We start from the raw sequence: 15,309 nt of genomic DNA on the forward strand, positions 1-15,309 counted from the left end.
ATGGGTGAAGGTCATGTATGAACCAACCAACTAGCAAATTAGTAAATAATGGATATTTATCTTGCCTTGAGATTCTTGATATTAGAATTAGAAATAATACATGCATAACAGGTTTAAAACCAAATGGAACAGAAACAAAAATAACATTGTATGCAGATGATGCACTTTTTTTGTCTGCAGACCAAGACATTTTCACTAGATGCCCTCGTTCTTGATTTAAATACTTTTTTCTAAATCATCTGGATTAGAGCCAAACTTTTAAAAATGCACTATTGTGAGAGGAGGACCATTGAGAAGAACAGATTTTGATCTATGGTGCTAGGTTCCAATTACGTGGCGTAATGGCTCACTAGTTGTTTTGAGAATTCATATTTCACAAAATTATAAGGATCTGGTTAAATTACATTACAAAGGGAAAATTGAGAAAATAGAAAATGTTTTACAGCCGTGGAGACAGAAAATTCTGTTGTTATAAGGAAAGGTAACATTGATTAATGTAATGTGTTAAAAAGCCCCATACGCAACAAACTGACACCTTTCAATCAGAACCAGCATTAACTGTTTCAGCAGTTTGAGCTACAGTAGCTCGTCTGTTGGATCGGACCACACGGGCCAGCATTTGCTCCCCACGTGCATCAATGAGCCTTGGCAGCCCATGACCCTCTCTTTGGTTCTCTTCCTTCCTTGGACCACTTTCGATAGGTACTGACCTCTGCTCACCGAGAACACCCCACAAGAGCTGCAGGTTTGGGGATGTTCTGACCCAGTCGTCTTGCTATCACAATGTGGCCCTTGTCAAAGTCGCTCAGATCCTCACGCTGCCAATTCTTCTTGCTTCTAATACATCAACTCAGGACAAAATGTTCACTTGCTGCCTGATATATCCCTGATATATTGTATGTTCATCAGTTAAGTCATTTAACAGGCAAAAATGTCAATGTTAAGCACAATAAAAGGTGTAGTTTGCTGAGAAGTTGTGGTGATTGGTCGTGCAGATTTCTTAGTGGTTGTTTGAATTGTTTATTTAATTGTGGCAGGCCTGGAGCTGGAAACAAACATGAAGACTACCTGAAACATACAAACATGGATAGATTTTGATTGGCTGTCAGTGTTTCTATCGTTCATCAAATCAAAAAGTGGTGATTTTGTTCGCACTGTTTTGTGCCTAAACTAACCTAACCTTATATAAAAATAATATGGGTCTTTCTGGAAAGCAATGATGATCAATTTTGTTATTTAGTTTAGTTCTTTAATCAGGTATTCTTCAACATGAAAGTTGTTGATTGGCAGCCATTGGTTTTAGGACTTAAGTGTAAACCTGAGGAAAGTGTGTTTGTCACTCTTTGAAATGTGAAAATAAAAATTGGTCACACTTGTCATCTTTTTGCAAACACGCTTTTTGCTCGTCAGTCATCGCTCGTTAAAAAACTCAGTGTGTTAGTTTTGTCTAAAATCTGATCTTCTGAAAGTAAAAATGATGATTTCTCTGTCATCGGCTGTCTTGAGAAAATAAAACTCAAATGAGGAAACAGAGACATGTGATCTTTAACGGACTGATGGTCGGCTTAATAGAAAGGCATGCGTGTCTGCGGAGATGACAGGCTGCCTCCAAAATGGATTTAGAGAGACATGACGGGGAATTATTGACTTTTGTTGTGTTTTACAGCAAGTCCGAAAAACTGATGACAGCTGATGGTAGCTGTGTGTGTGGATGACAATACTGAACCTGAAAGAGTGTGTATGTGTGAATTTGGGTAGCAACATTCAATCTATAGAACTCACCTGTAGTGTTGAGAATTTTTGAGATTAATGTGATTACTGACAAAGTAAACACAACATGTGTAACTTATACATATACATAATACATAATAGGTATGAGATGTAATACATTAGTATAGCAGCAAACAACAATTGGCCATATAAATATCTAATGTACTCATGGTGTCCTGAGCAGAGAGTTTGCCTGTGTTGCTATCGCAGCCTCTCTGTGCTTAGTTTACAGAGCCTGTCTGGCCATGCGTGCATGTTATTGCATGTTAATTAGTGCTACGCTGGTGAATTAAAGATTTATTTTGAGCAAACCAGAGTTGGTTATTGTTGAAAATACCAACAAAGACGGTTTTGGTGAGCTTATTCTGTTTACCTCCAGTTCGAAAGAAGTTAGGATGTGAAAATGGATAAAATGACCATTTTTATTAATGGAGTCTGGTAGAGAGTGATAGTGATATTACGGCTGTTTGTGTTAAACTAAAGGTCTATCTCTGTAGGGATCCTTTCCATAATGCTGTCAGACACTGACAATAACAACCTGAGCCTGTCAGTGGCAGAAACAACTACTTCTTTATTGGACACACTTTGACAGACACATTTTCCCCCAAGGATGAGTTAACATTACAGGGCAACCATGACAGCCCATTTTGCAACTATTTTCTTATCTTAAACTGTGAATTAAGGTCTTAATGTGATAAAAAAAAAAAATAGCAGAATAATGCAAGTTACATTTTATTTATGTGATAAAGTTACAGGTACAAAACACAAGTTACGGTCTTTTCCGAAACTAATCAAGTAACCAAACTGCGACCGTTTCAAAATGTTAACTGCACAAGCTTTATTTTGAAAGTGTATACAGACATTGCATATTTATTGTTGCTAACTTGACTGCGGAGTCCTGAGCATCCAAAAATGACGCTAGAGGGGTACCTACAGCATCATATTAGGGCCAAGAGCATTTAGAGTATTTAGAGTGAGAATGTGTGTGTCCAAGGTCAGAAAGGAACTTCTGAACTATTTTTACCTATAAAAGCATAAATCTGAGCCGAGGCTGATGGTTAATTTGAGACGATGGTAAGTGCAAGGTTGTCAGTTATGTTTTGGTTCAGGAGAGGCTCAGAGACACCAGTTACAATTCTTCTTCACTACACAAAAGCAACAAACAATCTCAAATATTTAATCAGCTTCAGTTTAAAATGGGAATTTTAGTTAGGGTCAGGAATTGTCTAAATCAAATACTAACTAAATAAGATTTTAATATGTGGTGCTATGGACAAATTTCAGCCTCAAAGATTCTGTGAGAAAGGGTTTCTGATGGAGGCAGAGTGTTTGTTGTTTTGCTATTGGAGCTGTGTGTGTGTGTGTGTGTGTGTGTGTGTGTGTGTGTGTGTGTGTGTGTGTGTGTGTGTGTGTGTTGTCCTGAGGGATAACAGCAGGTTGACTGTCCTGATTCTGTCTGCTGTACTTTACCTGGTCACAGCTCACTAATACAGTCAGTACAGCCTGTAATGTAAACACACACACTCACTCACACACACACACACACACACATACACACACACACGTACACTAGCCCACCCACATAAAAAAACCAACCACACACGCACGTTGCAGGGGCAAATGCATGTTATATCAAATGCATATCGTGCACATGAACTCATGAGTCAGTGGTCATACTTAGAAAATACAGGGACGCACATCACATTAAATACACACACAAAGATGGATGTACAAGTACACACACACACACTGTTCAGTCCTAATTCTATAAGGGGGTCCAGCATGTCTCCCCTGAAACCTCCAGTCCAATTCATTTGATTTCATTACAGAGAGAGCGGGAGAGCGAGGTAAACTGTACTGCAGGCGAGCGAGGCTGGGTTGCAGCGGTGGTTTTCATTAGGAGCTGCTGGTTAGAGCTGCGATCCAATTTAGACTGCAGGCTGGCAGAGTGGCGAGCTGTGTGTTTTTATTGGTATTTAATCAGCTCAATTGGGACGTTTTATTAGTGCAATGCTTTGTTTCGGAGGACAGACGAGAACTGTAGGTTATTAGGGACTCTCAAAGTGAGGCTCGGAGTCCCAGCAGGGGTCCAGCAGGGGTTTCGGTGGGTCCAGAGGAGGATGAAATATTGAAAATGTGTCCTGGGCGGCTCAATAAGGAGGAGGAGAGCAGTAAAACCACCAGAGTTGGTGGTTCGATTCCCCATGCTGAAAATGTCAGGATGCAAATTAGAGTTTTAGTTCTGCAAACGTGTCTCAGCGGCCAAGCTCTGAAGGAGGAGCAAAACATAAGTCAACTTCAACTGAAGGAACAAGCTACACTTACTTTGCTATAGGCTAACAGGGTTCTTATAGGCCCACTTTGCATAATGCTAATAGCTCACAGTGACTGAGTGGAGGATTTTTTTCATGTTTCTGTCATTTCATTTTAGAACTAGAACTTTTTTTTTCTAAACATATTTTTACCAAATTATGCCAGACCCAAGGCTTAACGCGGCAGCAAAATGGGTAATGTCACTATGAGCGGATTTATACAATGTTGTTTGTCAAGAAATAGTTCCAGGACATAACTTCCCCATAAACAACGAAATGTTTTTCCAACACGTTCTCACCCCCAACTTGTGAATTACTGCCTTCAGCTTCAAAATATAACAGGGATCCGCGGTCAAGGTAGTGAGAATAAATATTCAAAATCCAGTTAAACTTTCAAAATAAAACTTGCGTGGTTGCTGTTTTCACACAAACGTGGTCGCAGTTTGGTTAGGGTTGGCTCCAAAAATACTTGGCTAGGATGAGAAACATATTGTACGTCATGTTATGTACCTGATGTAACTGAAGTAAATGAAAAAAACTTAACTTACGTGAAGTACGTCACATGATTCCGGACGAGCCCCCATTGTGCCATGACCCGGCTTAAAGGAAGGACAAAATGTGGACACAAACAGCAGTCTCCTGGGTTAAAGTCCTGTGTTTGTTTGAGCTGTCCATCCACCCTTCCACCTCCATTTGTGGACTTTCTCTGCCTTTATATTACGTCACCTGACTTTGATGGTAGGCGTGTCCACAAATTATGCTAGAGGGATTCCGTCAGTGTCAGATTTTGAAGAGGAGGGCCACTGACCAAGCTGCAGTATATGACGACTAGTAAGTGTGACCGGGTTCAGTTTTTAACCAGTTTGTGTGCAGATTAAATAAACAAGACACAGCGTGTTAATCAGTGCGCGTTAGAGGTGCTGGCTGGTGTACGAGGTTAGCTGTTTCTTAATGCTAAGTAAGCTAATTGTCACTTACTTTAGGGAATAATGGCGTTTCGGTGGGCAGACTGAGCGTCACTAAGAATGTTTTTTGAGTGAAAGTGCATGAAGTTAGGATATTGCGCCACCACACTACGATGGTGATGGAGAGAATCTTTATGAGTAAATTAGGGATGAATCACCCTCATGCATGAGTCATACATCCATTATTGTCATCAATCCATGATGATAAAGACAGAAAAATAGGAAAGCATGGTAAAAAATTGCATATTCTCAATATTTTAGAAAACATTTCACAAATCTGGTTTTCAGGGGAGCTCATGACTTGTTCAGAGGAGCTAAGGTCCCCCTGGCCCCCCTGTAGTCGGCACCCTGCTGTGGCTATGTGTTGCACTTATGCCTTTGCACAAATGAAGTTCCTAACGGATAAATAAAGTTATTTTAATTTGATAAGTGATAAATGTGATTTTAGCCACATGGTGAAAAACATGTGAGTGGACCTTGAGGTTTTGTCAGCTGCTGGTTGCAAGGTCATGACTGTATTGTTCAGTTTAAAGGCAGGATAGAAGAGACGATGAGGATTTTGGAAATGTTTCCAACAGTGCTACACTGTTGTTCAATAACCTTCCAGGTTTTCCAGGGGTTGTCTTTGGAGTCATTTATCTTTCAGGAAAACTGCACGCTTCTGCTCATAAAATGCGACAAGATGGTGACTGAATTGTTATTTTTGGTTCCATTGAGCTCAGCAAAATATGCAACATAGACAACCAAACAGTGGAAAGTGAGTGGCGAGACAATGGGGGAGAGAGAGAGAGAGAGAGAGAGAGAGAGAGAGAGAGAGAGAGAGAAAGGGGAGGAGACAGTGTGAGAGAGGGAGTGTGTGTGTGTGTGGATATGACTTTATTCAGGAGTCTGATCACACACGGAGCTCCAGTGAGCGGAGAGCAGAGCGGCTTCAGCTGTTCGGAGATCAGATGAGAGAGGGAGAAAACACACCTCACTCAAACACAAACTGTGACAGCAGCTCTCCTCCTCTCCTCCTCTCCTCCACCATCACATCACCTCCATTCCCAGAGTAACAGATGCACCGGGAATATTTGACCTCCTGAGGTTGGAATAAATCACACACACACTTCTCATGAGCTTAAAAACGACTCTTTGGTTTTTGGGAATGTGTCCATTACGCGCAGAGAAAGCGGGACAGACCGTCCGTTATGGCTCTTCTTTTTAGAAACCGGTTCCAGAGACTGTGAAGCTGTGAGGACTTTGGTTTCTACTTTGAAGGTTTTCTGAGTTTTAAACTTCGTCTGTGCGCACTGCTCAAAGTTTTGGTGTATTCGTTTCACATTTTTGGCTCCCTTTTTCTACTTTTTATGAGGCGAAACAGACTGAGATTTAAAAAGGAGCCATTTTCTATAAAACGGGCTCTTTATTATCGGCGCTGCCTTAAAATAAAAGTCCAGTTTAAAGCCACAGTGCGTTATTCAGCACAATAAAGGCAGAGGAAATGTCCTCCCGCTGAACAAACAGCGCTATCAGTCAATATCTCTCTCTCTCTCGCTCTCTCTCTCTCGCTCTCACTCTCTCTCTCTCTCGAGCGCAGAGGACAACACACACACGCGCGCGCGCACACACGCAGCCGCTCGCCGACATACCGACACACACTTTGCCGCCGCCGCTGTACCACACCAATGTCATTGCCGAGCTCGTGCTGCTGAGAGCCGCGCGCTCACTCACTGACTGACCGACCGACTGACTGACTGCTCTCCTTCAGGTCCGCCGTTCCCACAGACACCCACCGACCCACCGGCAGGCACCAGGCAGGAGGATATAGCCGGGGACCGGATGCCTTTCTCGGATGGAGAGCCGGCGGCGGTGCCCGTGTGAGTCCGGAGCTCCCGCACCGGGAGACAGCGCCACAGTCACGGCTGCTCGTCTGTCTTTTAATCGGTGAAATAATCACCTCTCAGATCCGCTCATCTATTGATCACATTGACTGAAAAAAGAAGGGGGGAAACCGCGCGCACCGGAGACACCGGGACCATGATCCGGAGCTGCACGGGGGTGCACGGAGGTTATCTCTGAAGGATAGAGCCGAGAGGAAGAAAAAGAAGAATAAATAATAAAGCAAAAGATTTCTGATCGTTTCTGCTCGTGCAGTATACACTCACTAATCCCGTTCATCTATTGATCCATTGATTGGTGACTGTTTGTTTTGCGCACCGGGACCATGATCCGGATTTGCTTGAGAGTTATATCCGAAGGTTGGAGAAGAAAATAAGACTAAAAACAACCAACACAAGAAGCTTGTTGTTTGCCTTCTGTTGCTAAATCACCCCCCAGTGCTCCCAGTGCTCCCAGAGATCGGTGACCGGTCCGCGTTGGGAGGAAGGAGGAGGTTGTTAAAGTAGACGCGGGAGCGCATCGGAGACGGCCGGGGACCATGATCAGGATCTTCCCGGATTTCAGCGTCCAGGTGACGGCTTCGGCAGGCGGTGGACCCGGGGCTGGAGGCGGAGGCGGTGGAGGCGGCGGGATGGTGACCGGACCCCCGCTGGGTCGGGTGCCGGTCCCCGGAGCCACGAACGGGACCCCGCAGGGCGTGCAGGGACTCACCGGCTACCAGCAAAGGTACGTCGGGAGCTGCAGAAGAACGACCTGTAGCGTCGTGGAGAGTTTGATGTAAAATGTAGAAAAGTGCGCATTTCTGGAAGATACTTTTTAATATTCCTGAAGTGTGTTTGTGCTTAAAAGTGAGAATTCTGTCTCCAGTTTGTTCCTATAATAGATTTGGCTGTGATATTTGTGTTTTATCCCCCTAAAATCTCACAAAAATCTATTATAGGAGCTTTTTCAGGGGACATGTTGGGCATCTTTAACTCAGTGGACATTCTTTGGTTTGATATTTTTTAAAGATCTTTTTTTTTTTAGATATCATGAAGCTTTCCAGCTATCAGTTGGTATTTTAAATCAAAGTTTTAGAGATCATCCATAACCCTCGTCTGCAGGTACATCCTTCTGTGCCATGTGTGGATGAAGAGGGTTTTTTATCCTTATTGGCGGGGGTCTGCGTTGGGATGAATGTTACAAAAATGTGGCCTTTCCCTCAGTCATTTGCTTTTTTTTCTCCCACAATTATTCTGTTAAACCTGAAAGGGAAAAAGGAGAATCTGGTGACTTTGATGCCTCACAAGAGGATTAAATTCAATATCCGCAGTTTGTTTTGGGATTATTTTTCCTGTTTCAAAGTGTTTGTGAAAAGAGGTGTAAAGAGGGATGAAGCGACAGGAGAAACAGCGATTTAGTGGAAATAGAGGAGTGAAATCCAGGTAATTCAGTGGAAACACAGACGGCGATTCATCGGAAATAGAGGACAGAGTTATTTCGTTGGGAAAGATAAAGCGCGTTGAGTGTCTTTCAGCTGGTCGTGGAGCTGCGGCTCCTCCAGTCCAACCTGTTTTCTGGCGACAGTTCACTCCATCCATCGCCCTGTTATTTCCTTATTTCCCCTCCAATCTGAATCTCAATGATTGCCTCCCCGTCCGGACGCTCAGTAGGGTTGTTTTTTCTAATCATCCGGAGCTGTGGGGGGGCCCCAAACACACCCCACACACACACACACACACACACACACACACACACTCTTTTGCCTTATTACCCGAAAGAACTCTAGGCATTATGGAGTGTAGCTATGTGTGTGTGTGTGTGTGTGTGTGCGTGTGTGTGTAAAGTCTAAAAGCTGTGGGGAGCAAACACGACATAAATCACAGCCGGGGCCTCTCTCTCTCCGAGTGCGCTGAGAGCGTCTCAGCCCTCCAAAGCGACAAATACGAGGAGAATAAGGGCCGTATTGTTATTTAAAGCAGGGCTTCTGGGCTTCACAGAGACCCCAGACCCCCATACGGGACACAACCTTGTGTTTGTGTCCATATGTGGGAGGCGAGGATTAGACTTAGTGGGTTGACACGTTCTCTGATCATTCCTTCTGACACCAAACCTGCTGGAATCTAACCATGTCGTCATCTTGGCAGCTGGGGACCCGTCACATCTCCTCGAGGACCCTTAAAGGCCCCCGAGTTGAAACGCAGGCCTAAAAGGTCTCTCTTTAAAACTCACCGGCAAAGACTCAATTACTTGTGTCCAACAGCTACAGAGGCTTCAGCCAAACAAGACGGTTTTAAAGAATCTGGCCCCCGTCGTCTAGCCGCCCCTCTTCCCCTCGCTCTATATGTTTCCCCCAACAAACAGCTGGGAGTTAATATGTTTATACATTACGCTCCATTATCCACGTCGCCTCCGTTTGACTGCTCTCAGTAAGCAGAGCCGAGATGGAGACAGAAGGAGCAGCCAGACCTCGTCCGGGGAGAGAACAGAGCGAGTTGTTTCACAGAGGTTAAAGAAAAAAAGCTGCGTCTCGGTTCAGAAACACAACACACGGAGCAAAACCTCCGTCCGTGCTTCGATAAAAACCCCAAAACTCTTCAGATTTGATTTGTTTTCCTGCCCAGGGTTAGAGTTAGGGTTAGGGTTATGGTTTGAGTGCATGAATGACGTCAAGGCTCAACTGCGGGGTCAAACCTGTGACCTTTTCAGGTTTTGGTGGCCAAAAAGCGACATTACCAAGCACTTCTTCACATTTAGACAGACAAATCGCCAACCAGGGACGCAGCCGAAACTGACCTCAGTTTATGGAACGCTCACTTTTGATTTGAAAATGCACATTAGGTCGTGTTTCTGTCCGCTGTGAAATGATCAGTGCACCGGAATGAGGCGGAAGCACACGCTGACGCCTTTTCCGAGCACACAGCTGCACGTGCGCGGACCGGCGAGCCGTTCAGCTCATGACGATCGTCGGCTGGAGGTCGCGGTTCGCCTCTCCAGGCTTTATTTTCCACCACAGCAGCGCCTGTAACCCCGTGTTTGTGTGGAGAATACCCAGCATGCCTTTGACCTTGACAGGTCATTGGTATAGAGAGGGAGGCTTTTCAGCTTCCAGGGCTGCAGCCCGGGGGTTAATCACACAGCACACCGATTAGGTTACAATGAATTATACATAATAAAAAAAAGGAGGAATTTAAATGAATGTGGGGGGGGGGGCAGTTTCTGTTGGAGGATAATGAGCCATCGCTGACGTGCAAACATCAAAGCCTGGAGGGAAATATGTTTTAGTGGCCTCAGATATAAAAAGTGAGCAGGATAATTTGATTTTAGGGGCCGATAGAAGGAGCTGGGCTCGGATTCAGAGGGACAAACTCCAGCGTCCTCTCAGACAGACGCAAACACCCAAACAGCACAGAGACGCAGTAACACAGAAAGTTGCTCTCTGATTTTGGAATCTGGAGTGAGACATTTGCTATGATGTGTTTATTATGACACTGGAGGAAGGAGGGTGGCGAGGAAGGGGGTGGTGGGGGGGTGGAGGTGCATGGATCTGATTTACAGGGCAACCATCCAAATAAATCACCCATCACCCCCCGCGCACGCTGGGTGGTGCTTTTTTTTGTGATGGATAAAAATTGGATAATAGCCCCGCGGTGCAACCTGTAATACAGGAAGAGAATTAAATAAAAAATAACACACACACACACACACACACACACACACACACACACACACACACACACAAACTGACTCCAACTGCAACTGAGTGGCGTTGTTGCGCCGGGGCTGGAGAAAATACCGGAGATGTGTGGTGTCCTTTTTTTTTCCTGTCAGCAGCCAGAGGAGGGAAAAATGCTCCGGATAACCACAGAGACTGTGACCGCACAGCGACGCTCCGCCGCGGGGATTGTACCGGGGATGTAGGCGCTGCAGCGGCGGCGAGAATGTGAAGATCTGACGCGCCTGTTTGGCTCTTTTTTTCTCCTCCGGAGCGCATGCAGGAAATTCTTCTGTAGTGCCAAACCGAAGCTGTGTGTGCGTGGAGAGAGACAGAGAAGAAGAGAGGGGAGAGACAGCGGGATCTGAGAGGCATCCACCCCGGGTTCCCCCCTCACTCCGCTCGGCATGCCTCTGCTGCTGCAGCCCGCTCCTCGCCTTCGCCTCCACCGCCCGTTGTTTCCACGCTCCTGAGCGGCGGCGGAGGAAAGAGACAAGCACGAGACGCACGCCACGCACCGCACGCACGCTCTTTCTCACACACACACACACACACACACACACACGGACATGGCTTTGTCTTAACACACCGACCATGACGCATTGCTGTCAGGGCGCAGCGCACCGCCGCGCCTCCGCGTCCAAATAAATCCGAGCAGAGAGAAAAAAGAGGGAAGAGAACAGAAAGTAAGAAATCAAATAATTGTTGCAGGAAGATGGCGCCCACCAAGCCGAGCATCCAGCAGGACCCGACGCGGAGAGAACGGTAACGGGGCTTGGATTTTTGTTCCTCCTCCCTCACTGCATGTTTACAGCTGCACACAAGAACCGGAGCCCGGCGGGTTACCGGCTGTTCCGCGTCACTTTGCGTTTTTATTCAGATCCTGGAGGTGTCAGGAGGAACGCTGTTACCCTTTCCAGAGGAGAGTCGAGGCGTGCGTGCCCGCGTGCGTGCGTGCGCGCGCCTGTGTGTGTGTGTGTGTGTGTGTGTGTCAGACGGAGAGGCTTGTGGCTGCTGGGTAACAGGTCGGTTGGCTGACTGTTCGGGGAAACAGAGGACTGTCTTTGCTTTGCCTGGCGTGGTCGCCTTTCCTGCCCCTGTGTGTGTGTGTGTGTACCTTTACGTGCACTGGCGCGCGTGCACGTTAGGAAGCCATGCAGTGTGTTGATGCTCCAAGCAAGCAAGGTGTGTGAGCGTTGAGGAAAACATGTGCATCCATCGATGACAAGCGTGTGTGCAGCACTACTGTATACACTGTGTGTGTGTGTGTGTGTGTGTGTGTGTGTGCCAAAGGAATTAACAGGAAGTTTTAATGTGGAGGGATGTGCCTGTGCAGGTCAAACTGAGCAGACCTGGACATGACCTTAAAGCTGGTTCACTGGCTCTGATTATTAAGGTGGAATTAAGGTGGAAATATGAATAATTGTGTTTTTATATGCAAACATGTTTCCTGCTCACAGCTGATCAACTAGTGGATTTCTATGTGATCTGTTCTCACCACAGAGCGGATCTATTGTGCTCCGTTCTACATTCAGTATGGCACACATTGGGCTGCATTACCTGCACAGGAATACCTATTTATTGTCACCTGTTGATGAAGAGATTCTGTCATTTTTTGTGACATTAGAAACACATCAGAAACATTAAAAACTAACTTTATTTTCATACCTGCTCTTTTGAAAACATTCTGTACGTACAGGACATCGTTTCTTTTTTTTTCACCTGTTGATTTGGAGATTACGACAATAACTTTGATTCTGTTTTCAGTCAAACTGTGTAGGAATAAACATTTATTTCACCTGTTGACTAGAGACTCAAATGGCTTTGTGTCTATTTGTTTGCTGTTGGAATCAACTCGTTTCAAATGGGTTCTACGATTTAACTGTATATGTGACACATTGGATTTGTTGACTTCTAATTACAAGCAACCAAACATGATTTTATTTTTTTTTCCTCTTTTTTTTATAATTCTTTGGGCTTTTCATTGATAGTGACAGCTGGAGAGTAACAGGACGGGTGGGATTCGAGCCCATGGCCGCCGCAGCAAGGACTTAACCTTGGCACCTGGTACACATGTTCTTCTCTTCCCAGTTCTCTTCCATTTTAATGGCACATTATGTTTTTAGTTTAGTTCTATTTGAAAGAGCAGCTTTGTGTTTTATACTCGTTTTATTCTGTGCAGACTCTTCTGAACAGGAATACATGTTTTTGTTACCTGCATAACTTTGATATGATGCCTCGTGGGGGTTTTTTTTGGAGGGGGGTGTTGTAGGTGGCATATTCAGTGAGCATTGAATTGATGACACAACTTTACATTTCTACCTGCTGTCAAGTGGGTTTCTGCACTCACTTGGGACATATTGGACACTTTTTGATCCTCTGTCCTATTCTATTGTGCTCTGTTGACTCTTGGCGACATTTGGTCGAGTCATTTTCTCCATGTGAATATGCGTTTTTGTCACCATGAAAGCCATCAAAGCACAATGACGTGTGATTGCAGGTCACTCATGTCATTGTGCTTTGATGGCTTTCAGGGTAGTTTTGTATTTCAGTGACAGATGATGTACTCAGTGTGTTTCTACCGTGTTGTAACATCGTTCTGTCTTTAAACCTACCGATACGTGTTGAAAACCACGATGATGATTCGAGACGGTTCGTTTGACTTTAGCGTGAAGGGGTGATGTTGTTCATATGGATGAGAGGTGATGACTCCCCCCCGTAACCTCTACGCTAACATCTGTTGTGAAGAAAAAGGTGCAGCGGATAATTTTGTTCCAGCTCGCTGAGGTCGTCTCCCTGCTCGCCCGGCGCTCGCTGGCTCGTCGTGTCGCTGCTTTTATTTCAGTCAGGCGTCCTCCTGGTTAACAACACAACACCTGCTCTGACAAAAAGTGCAGCTGACAGGAATGTAAATGCTCTCTGTGAGACACGTTTGTATCAACTCCATCAAATATTGTGGAAACTGAAAGCTTTCATATATTTTAGTTTTTTATGCTGCATCTTTGCCACGCAGTCCTGGAATTATTAGTGCTCAGGTGTGTGTGTGTGTGTGTGTGTGTGTGTGTGTGTGTGTGTGTCTGTAAATGGTTAAACCAGATAAACTTGAACACCACAGGAACAAAACAGTCCATCAGACAACAGCTTTCACACTGAAGCTCAGCCTCCTGCCTCAGATCTGATGATTTCTAATCACACTGTTTCATTAAACATCTGGATCTGAACTCCAATGTGGAACAATCGTCACAGTTTTTTAGGCTTTGCCGGTCAGTCTGAGCCGTGTTATCAGCAAGTATAATAGGATAAAACAGGAAAAGTGATCAGCTAAAGCATGACCCAAGCCTATAGCATAATTGGGACCAAGGTCATTCCTTTTAGTTCCTTAACATCTTCCTTCATGTTCTAAATGTATAGGTATCGGCTGGATAAAATCAGTCAATCAATCCTTTGTCTTTGTTTGTACAAAGAGGCCTTTATGCTGAATATTGAACACATTTTCCAAAATGTGGTGATACCAATGCCATTGTCGATTCTACTTGTTGGTCCAATACTTTATAAATTCCGAAACAAGTTTCTGTGTAGGAATAAGTCTGCCTGCATGGCGCTAGTGTTATGAGAGCATAAGATATTTACCTTCGATAACCGACCTGTTATTTGGTTGGGAAGCTGTGGCACTCGTGCGTAGCGTCCGTGTTGCGTAGAAAGAATAGTCTGAGCATGATTCTGGTGATTTTACAGAAATTACAACTAGCACTGTTTTTATCTTTCTTCGTGAAATGAAGCCACGCTTTGTGCCGTTTCTTACTCTCCGCCACGACTCCCTCTTGTTGACAGTTTCCAGAAGTGTAGACACTTCTATAATAGAGTTTGAAAAATGGCAGCATTGGTAAAAGGAATTGATTGGAGGCATACGATTCCTATGGATCAGACAATTTGGAACCATTTCTCGATTCCCATCCCTATCCCAGAGTGTTACGTTTAGGCCACGAAATCTAGTTTTTAAAAGTGAGATTAAGAGAAATCAACATTGATTAATGGTAGAAAACAGAGGACAAACAGCGGTGTCCAGTGATAATGTCAAGAGGTCTGTTGTTCGGAAAATACTACCATATGTTTGTTTACCGCTGTACTTTGAAGTCACACCCAGTTCCTGTGTTGGTCCTCGGCTGTGGCATTACATTCATCACTATTGCAAGAAGCTGCTGAGTTCACAGGCGGGGTTGGGCGATTGGGCTGAAAATCAAGTTGCAAAAAAACTGTAAACTTGGTTCAAAAACGGATATTAAATGCCTGCTGTCAGTTCAATTATCATTGTAGGATAAAACACACATGCTTCCTGTATCAACTCTCAGTTGATAAATGAACATATTGTGCCGATATGTTATCCTAATACAAATATATCTGGTATTTCAAGTTAAATGTAATTAGTAGATAACAAAATATAGATTTTCTTAAAATATATCTTAACATTATGATACTTGAGTTTCTTCTGTTATCTCGAACTTAGCTCGGCCACCTGTGTTGATTTGTGAAAGAAAATTTGGTTTCTAGCAGGGTTTTTTCTTTTAGAAATTATTTTAGAAAATGAGGTAAAAGATGTATTTCATGTTCCTATAAAATTTCCAAGTTTGGAACTGTTATAGAGTAAAATTATATCACAGTTGACTCTCACTACGGTACAGGTATGAGG

At 44.3% G+C, this 15,309-nt stretch overlaps 1 protein-coding gene across 4 annotated transcripts in view; it reads left to right on the top strand.

Annotated features, from left to right (window-relative positions):
• Window positions 1–5,961: 5,961 nt before the first annotated feature.
• Window positions 5,962–15,309, top strand: part of LOC127354098 (neuronal PAS domain-containing protein 3) — a 286,712-nt gene continuing 277,364 nt past the window's right edge. For 2 of the 4 annotated variants that reach the window (XM_051383751.1, XM_051383752.1), the window contains exon 1: window positions 5,962–7,654. In XM_051383751.1, the coding sequence (XP_051239711.1) occupies window positions 7,467–7,654 (188 nt within the window). In that variant the 5' untranslated portion in view covers window positions 5,962–7,466. Of the gene's footprint in view, window positions 7,655–10,650; window positions 11,388–15,309 lie in introns of those variants that run through there. The other 2 variants (XM_051383753.1, XM_051383754.1) reach the window with 1 other exon arrangement.

The sequence above is a fragment of the Dicentrarchus labrax genome, unplaced genomic scaffold, assembly GCF_905237075.1.
Source record: "Dicentrarchus labrax unplaced genomic scaffold, dlabrax2021, whole genome shotgun sequence".
NCBI classification, from domain to species: Eukaryota; Metazoa; Chordata; class Actinopteri; family Moronidae; genus Dicentrarchus; species Dicentrarchus labrax.